A 19,035-nucleotide genomic window follows, 5' to 3' on the forward strand; every position below is an offset into this window, starting at 1 on the left:
CCACTGGGGCAGCTTCCTCCAAGACCACTCTGGGAGGATTAACATGGAAGGTGTGTGTTGGGGGGAGGAGAAAATGTGAACCTGAACAAGGAAATCCTCCTAGGTCAGACAGATATCCCAGCTGCCAGGGCCCCACCTAGTGATACAGGAGGAGGAGGTGAAGAAAGAGGAGGAGGAGGAGGAAGCCTAGTGAGGGAGGGGCCAGCGTTCCCTTCTGAGTTTAGGGGAAGTCTGATTCCTCTTTAGGTTACAGCAGTTAAGCCAGGTCACTGGGGTGGGGGTGGGGAGTAGAGGGTGGGGCCTGGGGTGGCACCTGAGCCAGCAGGTGAGCTTCTTAAGGATTTAAGTTCAGTTTCCACTGAGGCTCTGTCCTGCCTGGCATGCTGAGAGTGGGCTGTCTCATACTAAAGGCAGTGGGAGGTCTTGACCACCGCTTCCCTGCCCATCTCTTTTGGAGGCTCTGAGCCAGGATGCTGTTCGTCCTGGGAGGCACACAGAGGTAAGGTGGCATGGCTTTAGGTGGTCAGCGTAGGGGGACATTTGTTTTCTTTCTAGAATAGTTCAAGAAGCTGACAAAATATGTTGACGGTTTTCTGTCTTTGAAAGGAAATTGACTTGGATTTGGGGAAATCAGTGCAGACACTTTCTTGAAATCAGTCTTTTTAGATTTCCTGTCATTTTTTAAAAAATTTTTTGTGATACTGAGGATTAAACCCAGGGATTTCACCTTCGGCTTGTGGTTGAAGCAAGCCTTCAACCATAGAATTATACCCCAGACCCAGTTTCACTTCAGACAGGAGAGCGTTTTGTAGTTTGGGAAGCCCCTGCATGAGAAAGCTGCACTCTGAGCACAGAGGTATGGAGCTTGCCTGGGTTATTTGGGCTGGAGATTTTGGTGGGAAGGCACAGGGGTCAGGGACTTTTTAGCTTGGTTAAATGACTTCTGTCCTGCCCCATGGCTGGGACCCTGGTTTTTGTAAGAATGTCTGGGCTGTGGGCCCCTGGCAGAGTCCCCTCATTCACAACTGTAGAGAGAGAGAGTTGGCCTCTGCTCTGAATCACGTCACCCCCCTTTCTCAGGGATATTGATGGCATATTGTAAAGAATAGGCTCGGTGGTTTCCTAGTTAGTGAGGGGTAAGGCACAAACCTCTGTAAACTTCAGGGCAACCCTTGGCTTAGGGGCATTTCCAGGTTCCTGATGCCTCTTGGGACCCGAGTCTGATGGTGGAAGGCCTTCTGAAAACCTGTGCGCCTAGAGTGTTGAGCTCAGGGGAAGTTTCCTTCAGGGACAGAGCTTCCGATGGAGACCTGCGTGACCTTGTGGATAGTATGTATCTCCATGGGTGTGTGCGTGTGTGTGATGTAGCCATGGAGTCTATGTGTCCTTGTGGTCAGCTGTCACTTGAGACCAGCTGTTGGATCCCAGTTTGGAAGCTGGCTTTGAAGAATAGTGGGTAAAGTAAGGGTATTTGGGTACAGTCTGCCACATGTGGGTGGGGTGAGAACTGAGGCCGAGTGTGGTGTCATATGCCTGTGGTGCGACAAACTTTTCCTGGGGAGACACCACATACCTATCTACTCACCCCAGAAAGGGAGCCTATGACACATCAAAATACAGGTACCTTGCCAAAGTCCAGTGTGGTGGACCTATAAGTTGTATTGGAATTACAGGAAGTTATTGCAGGGATACGGGAGAGTTTATTTACAGGAGCAGAAGTGACCCAGAGACAGCTGCCACACCAAAGCCTACCTCAGCACGGGTGACAGCTCACAAAGCTGGGACCCTGGAGCACACAGCACAGCCTGCAGGCAGCTCAACAGTCCTTTCCAGGAACCACAGAAAAGCTTGCGTTGTGATTCAAACAGGCCCTAGAGACGAATGGCTAGTTCCCAAGTAGGTGGTATACGGTTTTGCTTGTGGAGGCCACCTGACCATATTGTAGGCCTGCGTCCTCAGAACCTGGCTGGCTGAGAGCTAGGCCAAGGTGCAGTGAGGTGTGGGAGGTAGGGAAGACATGGAGGAGAGGGGGGTAATATTAATTAAAGCACTGCTTGGCCCATGAGCTCTAACTTCTTTTTTATTTTTTTATTACTTTAAAAAAAATACCAATCCAAATTCCCACTTCCTCCCCTCCCCTCCCTCACCTCCCACTCCCTCTATACTTCCCCCCTTCACCCCCCTCCAATCTTAAGAGAGGGCAAGGCACCCTGACCTGTTGAAAGTCCGAGGCCCATTACAGTAGGAAGGACAGTCCTTGGAGTTTCCATGTCATTTGTGGATCAAGAAACTGAAAGGAAGCAGATTTCAGAGGCTGTTCCTATTGCCCACAGCTCTACTTGTCTATTATTTAGAAGGTGTTTGTGTGTGACACCTGAAGCTCTCTAGTCTAGGGATGCCCACCTTTCTGGATCACTGGCCAGTGGTGCATGCTCTGGGTCTCCAGGGGGTCCTAGGCTGGTCTCACCTCCTATACTGGTGGGTAGAGGTCAGGTTACCCCCAAGGCCTGGACTGGATAGGTTGAAGGTGGGTTAGAGGTGCCACAGTTGAGAAGAGCAGAGGTCTGGCATCTGGGAAGGGGTGTGGTGCACACATTCTTACAAGTAGCTTTGCTGCTTGCCTCTCTGCCTAGGGGTCTCAGACTGTGCAGGGCTTACCACCAGAGCATCTAGGTGGGCCAGACTGGAAGAACTGTACAAGTTTTCTAATACTCCCAGGACCACAGAGTGTTTGTTGCTTCTGGGAGTAACCCTTGTCACGCAGGGCTCAGCCACCAGCAGGGGCTAGCCCAGCCCTGTTCTCTGGGCTCTGCAGGAAGATGCTGTGACTACGGTTTCTCTCTGAATCGTGTTGGGATCTATGAGAGTTGTGGCCTTAGACTTTCTTTCCAGTAAAGGCTGGGGAAGGATGGTGGGACCAGGTGCTTAGATAAAAAGATTTGATAATTTGAGTCATTCCCCATAAAGTATTGCTTGCCCTGGTAGCTCACCAGAGCCTGACAGCTACACTGGGAAAGGGAACTGGAATATTCCACTGGAGAAGGAAAGTAGGACATTCTGGAGACTGTTTTCTCCAGGCAGCAAACCTCCTTTGTTATGATGTGGGATGTCCCCCCTGTATGATATGAATATGTTTTATTACCATTGGTTAATAAAGAAGCTTGCTTTGGCCTATGGCAGGGCAGACTATAGCTAGGGGGGAAAACTAAATTGAATGCAAGGAGAAAGAAGGCAGAGTCAGATAGATGTCATGTAGTTGCCCAAGAAGCAAGATGTGAAGTAACAAACCATGAACCTCATGGTAAAATATAAAATAATAGAAACGGGTTAATTTAAGATGTAAGAGCTAGCTAGGAATATGCCTGAGCCATTGGCCAAACAATAGTGTAATTAATAAAGTTTTTGTGTGATTACTCGGGTGTGGGTGGCCGGGAAACAAAAGTATCGTCTCCATTTACACTGGTCCAACTAATCTATTTGTTAAAATTTCCCAAGCTTGGCTTGGGTGATTGAGCAGCAGATAAGGTGACATCTTTGATGTTCAGAGGGGCTCTGTACCTTCTTTGGTAGTGAGGCAATTGGATCACAAGATCCCTTTATACTGGCACCTGTGACCACGTCTAGACTGGGATTAAAAGGTGTGCTCTGATCCCAGTGGTACGTTTAAGTCAATGCTCTGAGAAAGAAGGAAAAAGTTCCTTTTGCTTTCTGCACACGAAAAAATCAAGATTTATTTTAAAACATTGAAGTTCCTATTTGTCCTCACATAGAGGACTGGGCTGGGTCTCGGGTCTTGGACTATGACTGCGCGGGGCCCCAGCTCAGGCAGGGAGGGCGTGTGAAGGGTTGTGAGCTGTGTTGAGGCAGGGGCAGGTGGTAGGCTTGGAACCCTCTTCAGCTTGTGGTTTGGGAGCCCTGGATCATGGGCTGTCCCTGTACAGATGCATTCCTAGCAAACTCCAAGACAGGTGGTTAGTGGGCACTGAAAGTTTATGAATCCGAGAGGAGGCCAGTAAAAGGCAGTGTGTTTAAGGAAGGATTTTTACGTGTAGGACCAAAGTGATGGCTGCGGGGAGAACAGAAGGTGAGCTATTGCTATCTCCCTGTTCTTACCAAGTGGAAGTCATACTATAACTATATAACATTATATAACCATATAACATACTCTCATTATGCCCTAACTATATAAGCCTGTAAGCCGTTTACTGCCATGCAGCTAACTCCTCAGGGAGTGGTAACCGCAATGACTCAAAAGCTTTTAACTTGAGGTGGTGCCTACGTTGGGAAGGCTTGGGAAGACCCTCTAACTCATGAGGAATCTTCAGTAGAGACTCCACAGCCTCATTGCTCCTTTCTGTTTCCCCCCTGCCTCTCTGTCAACCCTGCTCATCTGGCAGAGAGAGAACCCTGAAACTGAGGACATTTGGCCAATTTTGGCCCAGTGTGGTTATGATGTCTGTCTAGTTTCCTTCTCAGGGTAGCTCCTGAACTCTTTGTCTATACAGACTTCCTGGGAGTGTTGGAGACATGGCTGATACACAGCAGAGGTGACATGTCCCATCCTGGCTAGGGTAGAGCTTTGAATGGCACAGCGAGGTGGGCATTGGGTAGTGGTGCTGCCCTGGGATCCTAAGGGGTTTTTTGTGTTCTTCGGTACAGGTATAGTAAGTAGACAATGTCATCATGGAATGGCCACATTTATCATGGCTTGTGTCTTTGGGAACCCCACTGAGGGTGTGAAAGACAGGAGACAAATAATTTGGACTGGAAGAAGCTCAGTTAATGGCTGTAGTCCCTGAATCAGGCATGTAGGAGTAGCCTCAGGAGGGTTTCTGTCATATGTGGAGCCCCGGCTTGATCTATGCAGAAGGCCTGGAAGATCTGGCCCTCTTGGAGCAACAAGCATCCTTAGCCCTCAGACTAGGATCCCTAAGAACTGTTTCCTGCCAGACGTGTCCAGTGCTCCTTGGAGAGAGATGGCTGACTCTAGGCCTGGACTAGGAAAGTTGAAGATGAGCTTGGTAGGTTAGTGAAGAAGATGACAAAGACCGGAGAAAGGCAGTCAGTAGCAGGTAGGACAGACATTTCAACAAAAGCCTTTTAACTGCAACCAGGAGGATCTTGTAGCCCCATATGCAGCTAGGACACAGACGGACTCACCTGGGAGACAGAGGCTTAGGGTGGTGGGTACTGTGAGAGAGAGAGCTCGTGTGTGAGAGAGAGGGAGAGAGAGAGAGAGAGGGAGGGAGAGAGAAAAGAAGAAGAAGAAGAAGAAGAAGAAGAAGAAGAAGAAGAAGAAGAAGAAGAAGAAAGAGAGAGAGAGAGAGAGAGAGAGAGAGAGAGAGAGAGAGAGAGAGAGAGAGAGAGAGAGACGGGCGGTGGGTAAGGCCCACCTTTTAAAGGGAATGTGTAGTGAATGTGCATAGGAGATGCTCTTAGTGGCTGCAGATGAGGACATATCCTGTCACGATCCCTAGGGCAGGCCAGGACAGATGCCCAAATTCTAGCAGGTACAGTGAGGCACTTACTTGTCTCAGAGTACCATACAGAAGCTTCTCAGCTGCCTTTCCACACCCATTTTGAGCTTTGGCCACTGTGACACATCAACCCAGGCCGTGTACAGCAGGGGGCCACTGTTGTACATATCCTGCAAAAGATACACAGCCTAAAGCCTCAAATTGGAGCCCACAAGGATGTGTGCCATCTGTTCCTGCTGCTACGGTTCTAAATGTCCTGGTAGGAAAAGATCAGAGAATAGCTGGTACCCAGGACAGCTCAAGTGGTGAGCCCTTAGAAGGGGAACCTAGGTAAGTGTTGAAACATAAGACAGAGGAGATTCGTGTTGACAATATGATTAGAGGAACTGTGTCCTGTGAGATGAGACCTATCTCCTCCCTGGTCAAGTAGGCAACAGCTTAATAAAGCAATAAAGCCCCGGTTCTTCATATCCATGCCAGCAAATTCTTTCTGGCCTGTGGAATGTATGATCTTGCTAGGTCCTGCCTTGTATACAAACTCAGCCTGGACCGGTCATTCTTCGGTGACCCGGGGAATGCCTGGGAATGAGAAAATAAAGAAGGCAGGAAAGTTGGAAGCACAAGATCTTCCATAACCTGATGGATAAACTTAATAAAGCAAGTTTATTAAGAAGTGTAGCATCTTACGTATTGTTTGTAGGGGAAAATTGGACAGAGTCAGCAAAAGTTTATCATATAACAGGATAACACCAGCAAGAAGATATCAGCAGTGTTGCACAGAGGGAACATAGGGTATCTCAGTACACCAAGTTGTTGTTGATTTTTTTTTACTCTTTGCTCTTTGGGGGCCTGCCACCCACCTCCCAAATAAACACACATGGAGGTTTATTATTACTTATAAATGTCTGACCTTAGCTTGGCTTGTTTCTAGCCGCCGGATTCTCCAGCAGATAGGGCTGAGACAGAGCCCGTTCTGCCAGTCTCTCTCTGGGACTGAGCGAGATGGTGAGTGTCAAATGACCCAGATGTCCCCCCTGGCCACCGATGAGAAACACACACTGAGCTAGGAGTCTGTGTAAGCAGGATCTCACTTCATTGCATCAGGGCAGGAACTTATATAGGGCTGAGGTAGTGGGTGGAAGTCTTGGAATGGGGTGAGGTGGAGTGAGGTATAAGGGCCAATAATACCCTTCCACGTCAGCAGTGGCTGGGCAGAGGTGGGCCTAGGTCGGGCTGTGCTGAGTTAGGCTCAGGAAGTTATACTGGGTCTCACCAAATTCAAGTTAGGTTCAGGAAATTAAACTGGGCCTCACCAAATTCAAGTTAGGCTTAGGAAGTTACACTGGGCCTCATGAGGTCAATATCTAGCCAGCTTTCCTCAAATAATCTCATCTACCTTTTACCTTGGGGCTTATAGGCTTTCTTCCTTTCTTCCTTTCTTCTTTCCTTCCTTCTCTCTCTCTCTCTCTCTCTCTCTCTCTCTCTCTCTTTCTTTCTTTCTTTTTTTCACTCTTAGTCTGTGGCTGGCTGAGTGGCTGGCCCCTTGTTTCTTCAAACCTTGATCTCTCCCACTCCCTCTCTATTTATTCTGTCTGCCAGCCCCACCTATCCTTTCTCCTGCCTCATTACTGACTGTTCAGCTCTTCATTAGACCATCAGATGTTTTAGACAGGCAAAGTAACAGAGCTTCACAGAGTTAAGCAAATGCAACACAAAAGAATGCAACACACCTTTGCATCCAACAAATGTTCCACAGCATAAACAAATGTAAGACATCTTAAAATAATATTCTACAACACCAAGTGCCACAGATCAGCACTCAATGGCATTGAGACTAATAACCATAGTCCTTCAAAGAAGAGAAAAATTGAGTTGAAGCCATAGCTCCCCGTAAGGTCCTGGCCTCAGGTCATTACTGATCTTTACAAGTATGTTTAGACAATGGACTCTTTCCCATACACCAGGGTTTCAGGGGAAGTCCCAGACTAACCTGGTTCTTAACAACTTTTTTCTCCTCCTCCTTCTCAAAACACCTGAAAATTAGGATCCATAACTGAACCTCAAACCACAGGATATTAGTGGGTTTTCACATAGAGGTGAGAAGTGGGTAATGTTACAGGGTTCCTCCCTGCCAGCTACCATGGGTCTGCTCTCAAAGAATGCATGGTAGAGAGGTCATCAGACAGGGTCCCCCTGGAAAGGACAGGACCTGTTTGTTCTACATATGGGAACTGTGACCAAGTACATCGTATAGCCTTTTAGACGGAGCATCTGAGATTCATATCGTCATCAACAAAGCTAAGGGCCCATGCCTGTGCCCAGGCAGGTGCTAGAGACAGCTCTCGGAGGACTGGTAACTATCCATGTGTCCTACCACAGTTTGTCAGAAAGTGCAACAATCCCAGCAGGATCCTGTTTCTAGGAAAAGGAGGAGCCAGTGGGATGCTTGGGAACCTAGGAAGCAGGTGCCTCCTCAGGGAGCAAACACAGCCGAGTCAGTGTGCTCACTGAGAGGTGAATACACATCCTAGGTATACAGGCAGGGAGGACTACGAAGGCAGGGAAACAGCCCCAAACCAAGATCTCCAAGGTTAGGAAGAGATGGTTTTCTAATATTCTACTGCCTGTCCAGAGATGTCCTGGGTTGAGGTATCTGTGCCTCATGTAGTATCTCTGTGTCCTGGGTTGACAAGGCCTACGAATTAGGATCCAGCAGAGACCTGCCCTCCCGGCAACTCTGGCACCTGAGTAAACTTTTCACTGTGATTTGGCTTGAGGGGCAGTCAGCGGCAGAGCAGCAGCGAGTCTTCCGAAAAGCTTCTGCTTCCGCTTCAGCGGGTGGAATGCCAGCACACTCCCTCTCTGTCCCAAGGTGTCCACTTGCCAGCCAGCTGCCTGATGTAGCCCCTCCCCACGCAGCGAGGCTTCTGCAAGAGCAGTCCTTCTGGTGCTTTGGAAGCTAGAGACTGTGAGAAAGAAGTGTGTGTGTGTGTGTGTGTGTGTGTGTGTGTGTGTGTGTTCCTGGGTCTGAAGACAGACCTCTTTTTGTCCTCACAGGATAGGGTCGGGTGGGGAGAGGAAGCAAGCTCTGTGCCTGTCTTCTCATCAGGACACTAATTCTGATGTTCCCATTAGTGTTCTTTTTTGTTGTTGTTGTTTTGCTTTTTGTTTTTTGTTTTTGTTTTTTGTTTGTTTGTTTTTCTTTTTACTTTTTTATTAAGAATTTAAAAAAAATTTTTTTTATTAAAAAATTTCTGCCTCCTCCCTACCTCCCATTTCCCTCCTCCTCTCCCCATCCCGTCCCCCTCCAGTCCAAAGAGCAGTCAGGGTTCCCTGTCCTGTGGGAAGTCCAAGGTCCTCCCCCCACTACATCCAGGTCCAGGAAGCTGTGCAACCAAACAGACTAGGCTCCCACAAAACCAGTCCATGCAGTAGGATCAAAACCCAGTGCCATTGTCCTTGGCTTCTCAGTCAGCCCTCATTGTCAGCCACATTCAGAGAGTCTGGTTTGATCCCATGCTTTTTCAGTCCCAGTCCAGCTGGCCTTGAGCTCCCATTAGATCAATCCCACCGTCTCAGTGGGTGGGCGCACCCCTCGCGGTCCTGACTTCCTTGCTCATGTTCTCCCTCCTTCTGCTCCTCATTTGGGCCTTGGGAGTTCAGTCCAGTGTTCCAATGTGGGTCTCTGTCTCTATCTCCATACATCACCAGATGAAGCTTCTATGGTGATATGCAAGATATTCATCAGTGTGGCTATAGGACAGGGCCACTTCAGGCTGCCTCGCCTCAACTGCCCAAGGAACTAGCTGGGGACATCTCCATGGACACCTGGGAACCCCTCTAGAGTCAAGTCTCTTACCAACCCTAAAATGGCACTATGGCTTTCCTATAGGGAGGTGGGGCCTTAGCCTGGGGCTCAGTCCATGCATCTACTCTGCAATCACCCATTTGCAGTTCAGGGGCCGGGGAGGTCCGAGAAGTCCTCAGCCCTAGGTGATCAGAGATGAGCATGCCTGGGTACCCCGCTCCAGGTTTGCAGGCTGTTACAGGGTTTCTTGTGGAGCAGTGGGTGGGGCTGCGTATCCAAGCGACACTGAGCTGCTACTGCCCACAGGTCCTTCCACGTGGCACTCTTCTTCCTGGTGCTGGTCGTGCTCCTGATGGCTGGCTTCCTGCATGTGGACATCAAAATGTTTACGCCGTAAGTTCTGCGCAGGTGCCTTATACTCTGGGAGGCTGCGCTCTTCCCCTGCAGTGCCAAGAGCACTGCCAACACCCCATCCTTCCTACTTTACGAACAACAGCGCTCACTTTCTCACAGAGCTTCGGCGTCCTCTCTGGGAGAAAATGCTGAGCTATGCTTGTCCTGGGCCTATATTCTATGGCTGCAAGCCTGCCTGGAAGTCTTCTGAGACAGCTCTGGGGAGCAGGCGTGGCTTAGCCAGCCTGGACTGGGAAGGAAACTGAGCAGACCTGAGTCTACAGTGGGAGCCGTGGGAAGACTACTTCCCAGTCTACAAAACAGCTTGGCTTCTAGCATGGCTTTCGGGTGGGGAGGTCACAACTGTACTCCTTTGCCACTAGGTCCCAAAGCACTCTCTCCCCTGCCTGCCAAGGCTACATCATCCAGAGGATGGCCATTTATGCCCACTTGTACAACCAACTGCCTCCCAGGCCAGGATTCTGGGAGGGTCTTATTTTCCTGGCCTTCATGCATCCTCTGGTTGGATTTGTATGACGAGGGGTAAACTGTCCTCTGAGGAAACACACTGTCCCAAGATCCGCTGGATCCTGCTCCTCACCATCCTCATCAATCTTACTGGCCTACATTAACACAAGAAGCTGTGGACTGGAGAGACGCCTCAAAGAGCATTGGCTTCTTTTCCAGAAGACCAGGGTTCAATTCCCGGCACCCACATGACAGTTCACGACTGTCTGTAACTCAAGTTCCAGTGGATCTGACTCCCTCAGACAGACATACATGCAGGTCAAACACCAATGCACATAAAAAAAAAAAAAAAAGACAAGAAGTTGCCTGGTGACCCAGGCCATCGGGGTGTATCCCGACATTTGTTAGGCTGATTGATCTTGTCTGAAGTCATTGTGCCCTGGGAGACCAACAGCAGGTTTTGGGGCCTAGGGGAATGCTTGGGGTCTGAGGTATGATTGTATAGCTTGTATGAGAACAGAAAGCACAGAAAGAACAGCTGTTGAGGACATCTTGCTGCAAGGGGAAAATCATAGCTGTCACAGAAAACCCCCCTCGAACCTCAAGATTGCAGAGTGGTGGCGCCGGGGTGGGGACACAGCACCGGAAGAAAGCAAGAGGAGACGATGTAGGGATCCCATGTTGAGAGGTGCTACTTGGGGGATGCTGTTGGGGGTGTGTGGCCCCTTTAATGACGGTGGCCTACACTGTCTCTCCTAGTCTGCTCAGGATCAAGGCTCAGAACTCCTCCAGGGACTCTCCACCGGTCACCAACATCATGTTCCTCAAGACGCATAAGACAGCCAGCAGTACCATGCTCAACATTCTCTACCGCTTTTCGGAATCTCACAACCTGTCCGTGGCGCTGCCCAAGGACTCTATGTTCCACCTGGGTTACCCCTGGCTTTTCGTGGCACACTTTTACGTGGAGGGCATGGAGCAGAATGGCCCACAGAATCATCACTTCAACGTCATGTGCAACCACTTGCGGTTCAACTTTCCCGAGGTGGGAAACGTGGAGGCGGGAAAACGGGTGGGCTGGAGGTTGCCTTACCTGCAGTTTTGGTTGTGTGTGACCATGGTGCTTGCAGGGGTGGAGGTGGGTGGAGTGGGGTGTAGAGTCAGTGGAGGAGTCGTCTGAAGTTGTAGGGGTGGAGGAGCCTGCCTGTAGATCCTGCCAAAGCCATTCTCTTCAAGCCGCCAGTGGCCTGTAATTGCTCTCGGCATGAGACGCGTAGCCCCAACTCTGTCTTCTTGAGGGCACCTCAACCCTCTCTCATATCCCCGAATTTCTGGTTCTGGAAGAACATACTGGGCTTTTGTTGCCCCTGAACTGTTGCACTTGCTCCTGTGGTGTGAAAAGGAGTTGGGACAGGTGGGAGTTGGGAACTTTGTATAGTCCATCTAACACGGGACTCTTGGGGTACCACTTCCTCCTTCTCCAAATAGGTGCAGAAAGTCATGGCCAATGACACGTTCTACTTGTCCATCATTCGAAACCCAGTTTTCCAGCTGGAGTCTTCCTTCATCTACTATAAGAAATATTCGCCTGCCTTCCGGAGAGTCAAGAGCCTGGACCAATTCCTGGCAGATCCGTGGAAGTACTACAACGTCAGTGTGGGCCTGAAAAATGTCTACGCAAGAAACAACATGTGGTTTGACTTTGGCTTCGATAACAACGCTCAGGCTGAAGCGGGCTACGTTCACAGGTGCCTCTCGGAGGTGGAGCGCCAGTTCCAGCTGGTGCTCATTGCGGACTACTTTGATGAGTCCTTGGTGCTGCTGCGCAGGCGGCTGCGCTGGCAGCTGGATGACGTGGTATCCTTCAAGCTGAACGTACGCAGTCAGCGTACGATCTCGCGCTTGACTCCAGAGAGCCAGGAACGTGCCAAGAGCTGGTGCGAGCTGGACTGGCAGCTCTACCAGCACTTCAACCGCACGTTTTGGGCTCAGCTGTACGCGGAGGTAAGCCCCCGCCAGCTCAGGGAAGAGCTGGCGCAGCTGCGGGCGAGGCGTCGCGAGCTCACCACCCTGTGTCTTCAGGACCCCGAGCCCAAGAACACGACGCAGATAAAAGATCAGAATCTGCTCCCCTATCAGTCCGGAGATGCTGAAATTCTGGGCTACAATCTTAGGCAGGGTCTGGACAACGCTACACTGCACTTCTGTCAGAGGATGGCGATGCCAGAGCTCCAATACATGGCCCACTTGTACTCGCTGCAGTTTCCCGACAAGCCTCCCAAGAACATACCGTTGAGGAAAAAGTAGGGGTTTGGCTAAGTGGCCCTTTCTCCCCAGGCTTCCCGGGGAGCCCTAGACTCGCCAGCCTACCTTTCCCAAGGGAAGAACAGGGTGAAACCTCAGTGTAGAGATCCACCCATCCTCAGCTCTGGGGAGAGGACCCAACACCTAAGACAACAGGCACAGCTGGACTCTAGCTGAACCCACCCATTGTAGAGACACGTCCTGGACAGGCTAGTGCCCTTTAACTATCTGTCCGCAGGAGTCAGTCTAAACGGGCCATCAGGTGAACATCAGCCTTGGGGAGCACAGGGACTTAGGCAGTGGCCAGGGGACCCATGAAGAGACCCAGAAAGGCTTCCTGGGAGTTTCTAGCCCCATGGATTCAGCACTGGTCCCAGAGCCAGGCTTGCATAGAGGGCGCAGGCAGCAACTCAAAGGTGGGCCCAGGGAAGTTGGGTGAACAGGAGGCCTCCCATCTTTGGCTTTCTGAAGAACGAAAAATGTAGACTGAGAGACGTGAAGGTTACTGGTTAACTGAACACAGGTGGGTCCACTTTATAACATCCCACAGGACAATCCCGAAGGAGAACGTGTGGTACTTGACAACGGTGCTCAGAGGGTCCCAGGGACCTTTGGTTGCCTTGGAAACCCCATGTGTATAGTCTCTCAAGGACTTTTTTTTGGTGCCTCAACTTTGTCATGTGTGGGGAGATACTAAGTCCCCAGCCCCCAGTTCTTGCAGGATGAGAAACTTGGTTACTTGGGGTGCCTAACACTAGGTAGACTGGGAAAAGCAAGGTGCCCGGAGTCTTGGGAAAGCTGCCACTGTCACATGCTCAGCCTACACAGCTTGATCTGTGTTTGTTGAGCCTGAGTGGAGCCTTTTCTTCTGTGTCAGAGCCTCCAGCTCGGGGCAAGAGGGCCCATGCTCCTTTGTGTTACATGACGGGCCGGCTTGTTGGGGTATTTGTCCCGCCGGGGTACCCTACAACCGGCAAGCCCCAAAGAAAATTACACACAGGACTCCTTAAGATTATAAACTGATTGGCCCATTAGGTCAGGCTACTTATTAGTTCTTATAACTTATGTTACCCCATTATCCTTATCTACGTTAGCCACACGGCTGACTCAGTACCTTTCTCAGCTGGGCAGGTTACATCCTGTCTCTTCAGTGGTCTGCACAGGAATGGCAGAGGGACCTCCCTGCTTCCCAGAATTCTCCTGTTCTCATTGCATCACCTCTACTTCCTGTCTGGTTTTCCCGCCTATACTGCCTGCCTGGCCAATCAGCGTTTTATTAAAATATGATTGACAGAATACAGACAATTCTCCCGCATCACCTTTGGACAGCAATTTAATAGGGGCACTTTAAGAAAAGTAATTGTCAATGAGTTTAGAGATGGTACAATGAATTTATCAATCCAAAAGAACATTGTAAATTGAAAAATGACTTTCCCAAAGCGAACAGAGTTAGTCAAGAATGCCATGGTGGCACTGGCCTTTAATCCCAACATTGGGGAGACAGAGGCAAGCAGGTTTCTGAGTTCAAGATCATCCTGGACAACATAGTGAGTTCTAGGACATCCAGGGCTACAAAACAAGATCCTGTCTCAAAACAGAACAAAACAGAAAACCACAAACAAACAAACAAACAAACAAAAAACCCAACCAATCAAACAAAAACAAAACCAAACTTCTGAATTTGGATTGAATTATTCTTAATAAACTTGGGTTCTCTAGAAGAGCAGGAAGCGCTCTGAGCCTCTGAGCCGTTTCTCTGGTTCCTTAATTAGAACTTTTCATTCTTAGCAGACTTAATCCTCTTTCTTTTTGTCAGTTGTGGAGACTGATCCCAGAATCTTGAGTGTGCTAGGCAAGTGATCTAACAGCGAGCCGTGTCCCCAGCCCTGAAACCTTAATTTCAAGAAAGACTCAGGAAGAAAGAGCATTCAGTTGTTTCTTTCATTCATATACATGGATATGTATATAAATATATATGTGACAATTGAATTTATGAGACAACCTTCAATTGTCTCATATACATGTGTGTGTGTGTGAGCAATTCATGAAGATATTTTGTTTCTTTGAAAATATGCTTTCTCTCAGGAAAAATGTTCTTTGTGTAGAATAGGATATATTTGTTGGTAGACACACACACACACACACACAGTATTTTCTTTGAATATAAAAAGCCAAGAGTGCTTGAATTACAGTCAGCAACTAATGTTTCATTGTTTTGTACTTAGGAATGATTCATGAGTTTCTATGACTTAATTTAAAAATTTTATAAACATGGATTTCATTTCATTTATACATTATTTTTACAACTATACCTAGATTAGACATAAAAATTAAGTTATCAGTTAAGCAAAGTAATATTTATTTCTTATTAAAGGCTCTACCCAAAGTCTAATCAATGAACCAACACACAGGAAGCAATAATGGGCACTGTCCTGCACTCTATATTTATTCTGTTCACGCTAAAACACAACTCTCACCTCGAGGAGATAAGAGATAGTTTATTCTGGAGCCAAATGCGAGTGATCATGGCCCTGGAACACCAGTTTAGGTTACCTTGAACTCCTATTCCTACCTGGTAACAGTTTGATGAAGTTTTCATAGTACCAGAACAAAGGAAGTCATAAATTAAGACACATAAAAAACACATCCGTGGACTGGACTGAGCCCCCAAGGTCCAAATGAGGAGCAGAAGGAGAGAGAACATGAACAAGGAAGTCAGGAACGCGAGGGGAGCGTTCACCCACTGATACAAGGGGACTGATCTAAGGAGAGCTCACCAAGTCCAGCTGAACTGGGATTGAACGAGCATGTGATCAAACCGGATTCTCTGAATGTGACTGACATGGGAGCTGACTGAGAAGCCATTGATAATGGCACTGGGACTTGTTTCGTGGGCATGTACTGGCTTTTTGAGATCCTAGTCTGTTTGGATGCTCACCTTCCTAGACCTGAAGGGAGTGGGGAGGAACTTGAACTTCCCACAGGGCAGGAAACCCTGACTGCTCTTAGGACTGGAGAGGGAGGAGGAGAGGGAGTGGGGGAGTGGGAGGGAATTGGGAGGAGGGGAGGAAGTGGAAATTTTTATAAATAAATAAAAAAAATACATCGGTGGAAATGCTAGTTCTAGAAAAATGAGGAAATCCCTGCTATAGGCCTCAGGTCCCTGACTGATGACATTCTGAGCCTTGGGGTGGTGGAAACCAGGGTCTGTTTTACTACATTCTAAGAGGTTTATTTACGTCAGGGCCCACAGTGCTGAGTCCATTCCACCTTGTCTAGAGGTCAGAGTTCAAACTTGTTTTGCTCTTCCTTCCTTCCTTCCTTCCTTCCTTCCTTCCTTCCTTCCTTCCTTCCTTTCTTTTCTTTGGTTTTTCGAGACAGGGATTCTCTGTGGCTTTGAAGCCTGTCCTGGAACTAGCTCTTGTCCATCCGCCTGCCTCTGCCTCCCGTGACTGTATGGCTGTATGGGCAATACAAATTGGACTTGCTGTTTTGTTTTTTTGGGGGGTGGGGCAAAGCTTGTTGTGGGAATTGGGTGTAATCAGGTGTAATGTGTGAAATTCCCAAATAATTAATAAAAATAGTATGTTGGGTATATGTTTCCCCTGTATTTACTTATACTCTAGACTATTTATACTTACAATATTGAAAAAAAAAACCACTATCCTTTAATTTTAGGTTTTCTTTAGGTCAGTTTGATCTAGTTTTAATTTCATTGGAGTGGCTACCTCTAATTCTTTCTTTCTTTCTTTCTTTTTTTTTTTTTGGTGGGAGGGCACTGTCTCATTGTGTATCCCTGGTTGACCTAGAACTCACTGTGTAGACCAGACTGGCCTCAAATTTACATAGATCTACATGCCTCTGCCTTCCATGTGCTGGGGGAAAGGAGTGTGCTACCATATCTGGCTTAAACTTTATTTTTTTTTTAAAAAAAAACTTAAATTCTTAAGAAAGATTAATTCGGTATCTAAGTCATCAAAATTCCTATCTGTGGATACTGACATGAAAAGATTTTATTTTAAGTCTTATGATTGTACAAGGTTTTAGTTTGAAAAAGTAAATGAAAAGTCACAGGAGGAATTGGGCAGCAAGATAGTGCTCTAAAAAATTCTAACACAATTGTCTTTCCTTGTGCACCTTCATTATTACTAAGAACCATGATAGGAAAAGATATCAGCTCTGCTATATATCAGAATTTGTTACAGGCCTTGTAGACGTAATCTTTTTTTCGGTTTTGGTTTTTCAAAACAGGGTCTCTCTGTGTAGCCCTGGCTGTCCTGGAACATGCTCTGTAGACCAGGTTGGCCTTGAACTCACAGAGATCTGCTTGCCTCCATTCTGTACCTCTGACTCCTTCTGTCTCCCTGGTGAACCACACCCCTGCTAGATTCTAAAACAGAGTTCCTATCTCTGCCTAGAAGTCCTGCCTAGTTTCTCCTGCCTAGCTATTGGCCATTCAGCTGTTTATTAAACCAATCAGAAGACACCCCAGTCAGATGAGACAAAACAGAGACACATATTCACAGGGTACAGAAAGATTATCCCAGAACAGGTTCCCCTTCCAGGGCTTCTGTTGGATGTGTTATTGTCCTTTTGTTAGCAATGGTAAAGCAGGAGACACAGCCCATAGTTTCCTTCAGCAGAATTTTGAGTTCTCTGACTCTTTAGGGAGCTCCACTCAGGTAAAGAGCTGAATGGCCAATAGCTAGGCAGGAGAGGGATAGGCAGGGCTGCCAGGCAGAAAGAATAGGAGGAGAAAAGAGGGAGGAGAGAGAAAAGAAGAAGGAGAGGAGGACACCAGGGACGAGTCACCCAACCACACAGTCAGCCATGGAGTATGAAGGAAAGCAAGATATATAGAATAAAGCAAGATTAAAAAGTTCAGAGGCAAAATGTTTTTAAAGGGAAATGGGATAATTTAAGTTAGAAAAACTGGCTAGAAACAAGCCAGGCTGAGGCTGGGCATTCATAAGTAAGAATAAGTCTCCGTGAATTTATTTGGGAGCTGGGTGGCAGGCCCCCAAAGAGTAACAAAAAAATAAAAGTAAAATGAAACAAAACAAACAATTACAGCATAGAGTGAATGCAAATTCTACACGAAAGAAGAAGCCACACCCTCGGCTTAACCTTCTGCTGATGAACAGGTTAGGATCCTCAACTGTGGGTAGAGAGGTTCCAAAGTTGCGGCTTTAGTGCCTCATCACACTTTATCTTGGCTGCTCTTTAGCTTCCTGTCTGACCTAACAGCCTTGTGACTAACAGGTCAGGCCCTTTAGAAGGTTTTAATGGACTCCTGTCTTTTCCCAACGCAAAGGCTCAGTATGTCATCGACTAGAAGCGACAGAAGAGATTGCTCCACTTTAACTTGCCTATCTAATGTTTCGATCAAACACAAAAAGTGCCATGACTTATGACTTTTCTTTTGTACTGTCACCCTAAAAGTTTCATCAAGCTATTATCACATTGTAACATGGAGTTGGGGGTATCCTAAATCTGTGTGCTTCAGGCGTGGTCACTCGTATCTGCCTCCAAAATAAACCAAGTCTTTTTTAAGAAGTTTTATTTTATTTTATGTGTACAGGTGTTTGGCCTGCACGTGTGTCTGTGCGCACACCAGTGTACCTGGTGTCTGAGAAGGTCAGAAGAGGGCGAGGGGTCCCCTTGAACTGGAGTTATAGATGGTTGTGAACTGCCATGTGGGTGTTCTTGGAGTCCTCTGGAAGAGCAGCTGGGATTGTTAACTGCTGGCCCATCTTTCCAGCCCCAGACTATGTCATTTGAGGTGAAAATCGTGAGATTTATATTGGCAATTATGAAACCTGGACATGGGGCCCTGAGAATTATCCACTTTTCACCCAGAAGAATTGCTAGATGAGAGTGAGGGACTGGCAACACGGGTTTTCCAGGCGGATTTTGGTGAGTTCTTTCTGGGACTCAGAGCTCTCTTGATCCATTTTGTTGCTTGTTCTGAGCTGGTCGTTTAGGACCCTATTTGGTAAATACTTTTTTTTTTTTCCTTTCAAAACATTTGGTTTACATTCTCTGTGGTGGTTTGAATGAGAACGACTCATTAATTTGAATATTTGGTTATTTGAATATTAGGTGCTTTTTGCCAAATGAAAGCAGGGAGATTTTTATGGGTTGTGGGAGACGGGTGATGACGTGTCCACCACAAGCTGGGTTTGTGCCCAAGTATGGTCAGAAATGGAGGGCTTAGGTGGGGACTTGGGCGGCTGGCAACTTCAGGGGAAGAAGCTGCAGCAGCTGCCAAGAATGCAGAACTGGACTTTTTGGCACCTTTTCTTTGTTCAGAGACTCTCTGAGTGGGCTGGGTTGGGGGGAGGGAGGAATGACTTTCTGAATCATGCACGGGTGAGCTGGAGGTTCCAATGTACATCATCATGTCACTCAGGGTGGGCTTTGAGGTTTCAAAAGCCCATGCCAAGTCTAGTTTTCCTCTCCGTTCTTCTTGTCCCCTCCCCCTCCCCTCCTCTCCCTCCCATCCCTCTCTCTCTCTGCCTCTTCTCCCCTCTACTCCTTCACTCCCCTCTCCTTCCCTTCCTCCTCCTCTCCCCTTCCCTCCCT

General features: G+C 47.9%; 1 protein-coding gene across 1 annotated transcript; it reads left to right on the top strand.

The window, feature by feature from the left end:
• Positions 1-324: 324 nt before the first annotated feature.
• Positions 325-18,006, top strand: Gal3st2 (galactose-3-O-sulfotransferase 2). The gene is made up of 4 exons (XM_048441979.3): positions 325-499; positions 9,592-9,678; positions 10,906-11,191; positions 11,635-18,006. Exons 1-4 carry the CDS (start codon positions 471-473, stop codon positions 12,451-12,453), a joined length of 1,221 nt encoding a protein of 406 aa, XP_048297936.1. The 5' UTR covers positions 325-470; the 3' UTR covers positions 12,454-18,006.
• The last annotated feature ends 1,029 nt before the right edge of the window (positions 18,007-19,035 follow it).

The sequence above is a fragment of the Myodes glareolus genome, chromosome 1 (assembly GCF_982192425.1).
Source record: "Myodes glareolus chromosome 1, mMyoGla1.1, whole genome shotgun sequence".
In the NCBI taxonomy this organism is placed as follows: Eukaryota; Metazoa; Chordata; class Mammalia; order Rodentia; family Cricetidae; genus Myodes; species Myodes glareolus.